This window comes from Phaethon lepturus, unplaced genomic scaffold (assembly GCF_000687285.1).
Source record: "Phaethon lepturus isolate BGI_N335 unplaced genomic scaffold, ASM68728v1 scaffold33754, whole genome shotgun sequence".
NCBI classification, from domain to species: Eukaryota; Metazoa; Chordata; class Aves; order Phaethontiformes; family Phaethontidae; genus Phaethon; species Phaethon lepturus.
Genome location: NW_010537607.1, coordinates 7,077 through 11,512, shown reverse-complemented (window position 1 = coordinate 11,512; position 4,436 = coordinate 7,077). Strand labels below are relative to the sequence as shown.

The window sequence follows — 4,436 nt, the reverse complement described above, 5'->3', positions numbered from 1 at the left end:
CTGCTGCAGGGCGAGGGGCAGCCGGGGCACTCCTGGCAGAAGGGGGGCTGGTATTGCCCCCGGCACTGGCAGCGGTTGCAGTGGCAGGTCCCGCGGTGGCTGCACTCGTTGCCGTGGATGTTCAAGCAGCCGTCCGTCGACTTTCTGCACTGGCAGGCGCTGCCCTGGTAGTCGGGTGTGCACTTGCACTCCCCGCAGTCGCATCTCCCGCGCTCTGCGGGGGAAGACCTTTCAGACCAGGGTCCTACAGACAGCCAGGTCGCCCTCCCTCTGCCCGTGGTTGGAGAGCGTCACCCAGCCTGCACTCTCCATGCCACCTCCATGGCATGGTCGAGGAGGTTCTGCAGGCTGGTGTGGTGGGATGCAGGAACCCCAAACCCACCCACTTGGGTTTTGGCAGGGAAAGGCAGCATCTGCCTGGGGATTTCATTTCTCTAAACAGTGCCCCGGTGGGGAACGCATCGTGCAGATGCATCACCTTTGCCGCCGCAGAGAAAGCCGTTGTGAAACTCGCAGTTCATGTTGTCGCACTCACAGAAGGTGCCATAGATCTGCTTGTCGGGCACGTCGCTGGTGTGGCAGATGCACTGCCCGCACACGCAGTCCCCCAGACCCGAGCAGATGACCGAGCTGTTATCCTTCCGGCAACTGCCCTCCAGTTCCTTGCTGGTCTTGCCTTTGGTTTCGCACTCACAGTTCTTCCCCGTGTAGCCCGAATTGCAGCTGCCATCAAAGAAGAGGAGCAAGCCTGAGTAAGAGGCCACAAGAAATGCAGTGGCGCACGTGTGGGGCCCAGACCTCAGCCAAAGGGGAGCAAATCAGGGACAGCCTTGCTGAAAACCAACCATGGCATGTTGGTGGTAACTCCATGCAGGAGCAAGGTGGCTGATTGGGAGGAAACTTCAGAAACGCTGCTTTTTCCCCGGTCGTATTTATGACACCAAATGGTTGTCCGGAAATTATTGTTATATTTATAATTTCCAAACCCTTGCCAAGGAGATCTGAGTGTTTCCTGAGGAAACCCAGTCTTTTCCTCTCCCTGTCACCATGAAGGAGGTGAAGCAATAATTGCACTTAAAGATCTGCATGAACTGCAGCCTAGAGTAGGATTTTGAAAGATTTCTACAGAAATCTGTGTCTGCTCAATAGGTGGGTTGGTGGATGGGTGGATAGTTGCATGGATGGGTGGATAGTTGGATGGATGCCCTTAGGAAAGCAGCAGAGACCACCAACAGAAGAGAGAGCTCACTGGGTCCCCTGCCTCCATGAACGTAAACTACTTCTCTGAACAAGAAAATTGGTGCAAAGCTGCAGAGCCAGGCCATGACTGATCACCACATGCACACCCCTCTTCTGAGCCCTCACTCAGCCCCATGTTTTCCAGGCGCAGAGGTGCTTGGAGGAACCAACGCAGCTGCCCTCGGCTTGGTCTAACAGCCCTCTCCCAGCAGCTCCCCAGCTCTGGCTGTGTTTGAAATAGTGTTTTGGGCAGACAGCACGTACCTGCAGATCCCACAGATGAGGCTGCCTTTCCCACTGCAAGCAGATGGGTCAGGCTGCTCATTACAGTTGCAGTCGCAGTTGCTGTCCAAGTGGACGGTGAGGGTGTCTGTGAAGCCCAGTGGCCGGATGGTGAAGGACTGGCTTTTGATGCACTCCTTGGCCGTGATCTTCACTTTGAAGATGACCTAGAAAGTGCAGAGTGAGAAAGGGCAGGGCCAGAGTCCATCAGGTAGCTTCAGCAATCGGAGGGTGGTATCAGCCCCAGGCTGAACACATGCACACCCAGTGCAATGGAGGATACCCCCATCATGCAGCATTTTGGGCACTCTTGGCATTAAATCATGTAAACAGAAAGACTGGAACAGGCTGGAATCCTGCCATTAAACAGGATGGGCATCAGGAACTTCACGAGCTGCGGGCAGTTCCCAATATAGGGGAATGTACCTCGTCATTGATCTTGATGTTGTCACAGTCCCCTCTTGCTGCATCCGAAATGACCTTGCCCTTACTGCATATGGAGTCATATTTGACATCCAGGCTGTCTGGCAGGGTGGAGTGGTCCAGGATGATCCGTGAGGAGAGGTTCTGTGGGGAAATGGTGGAGAAAGTGCCATCAGTCCAAGAGGAGACCAAAGCAAGGGGGCATGGTGTTGCAAGTCAGGGCTTTCCCCAGCCCAGGGGCTAGGGGCAGGGAGCACCCCAGGCTGGGGTCTCAGCTGCCTGGGGTGGCTCTGGAAAGGCAGGTGATAGCATTGGAGAGGCGGGAACCTCTTGCTTGCTGTGGGCAGAGGGATTCAGCATGTCCTGTCCTCAAAGCCCTGGTCCCAAATGCTCTCTGATGGTGAGGAAACATGATGGGAACCCTTTCCTGCTCTGAGCCCTGTGAAACACAACCTCCTCCAGTACTTACGTTGTAGGCCACCTGGATGAGTTCAATGATGTTGCTGGAGTCCTCATTCAGCTCTCCCACTGCCGACTTTGGGATCATCTCACTGAGTTTCTGCCAACGGAAAGCAAAGAGGTGAGCGGTCCTCTCCGTGTGATGACAGAGCAGGGGACAGCAGCAGGAGGACACACACAGCTGTTTCTGTCCTCCTGGAGAGGGATGGGAGGCACGTGGACCTCCTTACCTTGTAAATATCCACCACCTTACTGGTGACAGCAAAAATGGGCTGAATGTTGTTTTCGGCAAGTTTCTGGACCAGCTGGCCAACAGATGGGTAGTCCTAGGTGGGGAGAGGGACACCACTCTCAGCATGATCTCCCCCACCAGCAGAAGGGTGGACAGTCTGGGTTTCACAGCCCAAATTATGGTGATTAGGGTGACCTTGTGGTCTCAGCAACAGGCTTTCTATGTGACTTTTTTTTTTCTGCTTGGGGGAGCGAGGCTGAGGGTGCAGAGCCATCAAGCAGCCCCTGGGTACTTACAAACTCGTTGCTCTTTTTGTACATGTTGTCCTCCAAGTGGCACTGGCCATCGTTGGGTGTCAGGATGGCCCCAAGCTTGCCATCACCAGCAAAGTGGAAGCCGTCATCGGTAGCATACACCAGCAAGCGGGTCACATTGCGCCAGCCGATCAAGTCCTGCAAGCGACACGGAGACCTGTCCCTGAGCAGGGCTCGGAGGACAGTGCCAGCGGGCATGGCATGGCCCTTGCCAAAGTCTCGTGTCAACCACAGCGTGGGGCAGGGGGCACAAAGGAGGTGGATTACAGGAGATCAGGGTCAGGAAGCTGGGGTAAGAAGCTCTCTTGTACCCCCCTAGAGTAATCTGCCCTACTGCCAAATCAGGACTTAATACACAATGAGCTTCCAGAGCCAACCTGGAGAGGGGCAGAGCCACCTCCTGAGGGACAGTCCACGAGCGTGGGTCGCAGCACTCGCGCCTGCCCGCAGCTGCTGTCAGCGGGGTGGGCACGGGGACTCACCCCACACACTGCTGCCTGCATCATGGCATCCAGCCCCCCCTCTGGGGCATCCAGGTTTCCCGAGATAAACTGCTTCCCCACTTCGCTCTCAAACTTCTTGGCGTTGTCGGTCAGCGAGAGGATGTGCTTGAAGGCGAAGGGAGGCTGGCATTCCTTGTCCTTATTGGGGCAGGGGTTCTGCAGCTTCTCGGGGTGCGTGTTCACGAAGGGCAGCACCGTCTTGTCCACAAAGGAGCCAAACCCTAGGGCATCCAAGACTGCAGTGTCAGGGGCAGAAATGGCAAGGACCAGCAGGCATCCCTGCGGCACAGGGCATGGACAATCTGCTGGCCCCCACGTACATGTCCACGTCCCTTGCCCTGGCACACTCTCCAGCCTGGCAGAGGATGGGTCACGCTGCCTACATCCCGCTCCAGCCCTGCGGCTCTTCCCAGCAACAAACAACTGTGCTGTGGCCCCGTGCCGGAGACAGGCTCACCTATGCGGCGAGAAGGGGTGGTGCTCTCCAGCGCCCTGAGCAGCTCCCCTCCCAGCTTCTTCACCTTCTCCAGGTCATCCAGCATGGAGTAGGAGAGGTCCATGAGGTAGTAGAGATCAATGGGGTACCCTATGGCACGGCGAAACTTCACCTCGAATACAGCGGGCTGGCCTGCAGGACGGGGACACTGGGATCAGCTGCCACGCTGTGGCTCACATGTCACCCCATCGCCCACCCCCCACTGGGATCCTCCTCTCTTTTGGAGGAAAAGGGGAGGAAACGCAGGCTGCGATGTGCTGCTGTGTCCCAGCTGAGCCGGGGGAGTAAGTGGAAGGGCATTGGGAACACCAGGCAAACTGTACCTATCCTCAGTTTCAGGTGCACCTCCTGGGGAGTCAGCTGTGTGTTGTTGCTTAAGGGACTGTCCTGTGTTCTTGTAATGTTGTTGACTGGAAACTCAATCTCGTCGTGTGGGCATCCCCTCTGCTGCAGCTGCTCGATGGTGTCACAGCGGATGGGGGCTGGGT

At 56.6% G+C, this 4,436-nt stretch overlaps 1 protein-coding gene across 1 annotated transcript in view; it reads right to left on the bottom strand.

Annotated features, from left to right (window-relative positions):
- The window catches only part of ITGB2 (integrin, beta 2 (complement component 3 receptor 3 and 4 subunit)), a 6,449-nt gene that overhangs the window by 1,165 nt on the left and 848 nt on the right, over window positions 1-4,436 (bottom strand). Inside the window, 10 exon segments of the mRNA XM_010286537.1 lie at window positions 8-214; window positions 479-723; window positions 1,504-1,688; window positions 1,948-2,088; window positions 2,414-2,503; window positions 2,634-2,729; window positions 2,932-3,087; window positions 3,432-3,673; window positions 3,910-4,080; window positions 4,272-4,430. Of these exon segments, the coding sequence (XP_010284839.1) occupies window positions 8-214; window positions 479-723; window positions 1,504-1,688; window positions 1,948-2,088; window positions 2,414-2,503; window positions 2,634-2,729; window positions 2,932-3,087; window positions 3,432-3,673; window positions 3,910-4,080; window positions 4,272-4,430 (1,692 nt within the window).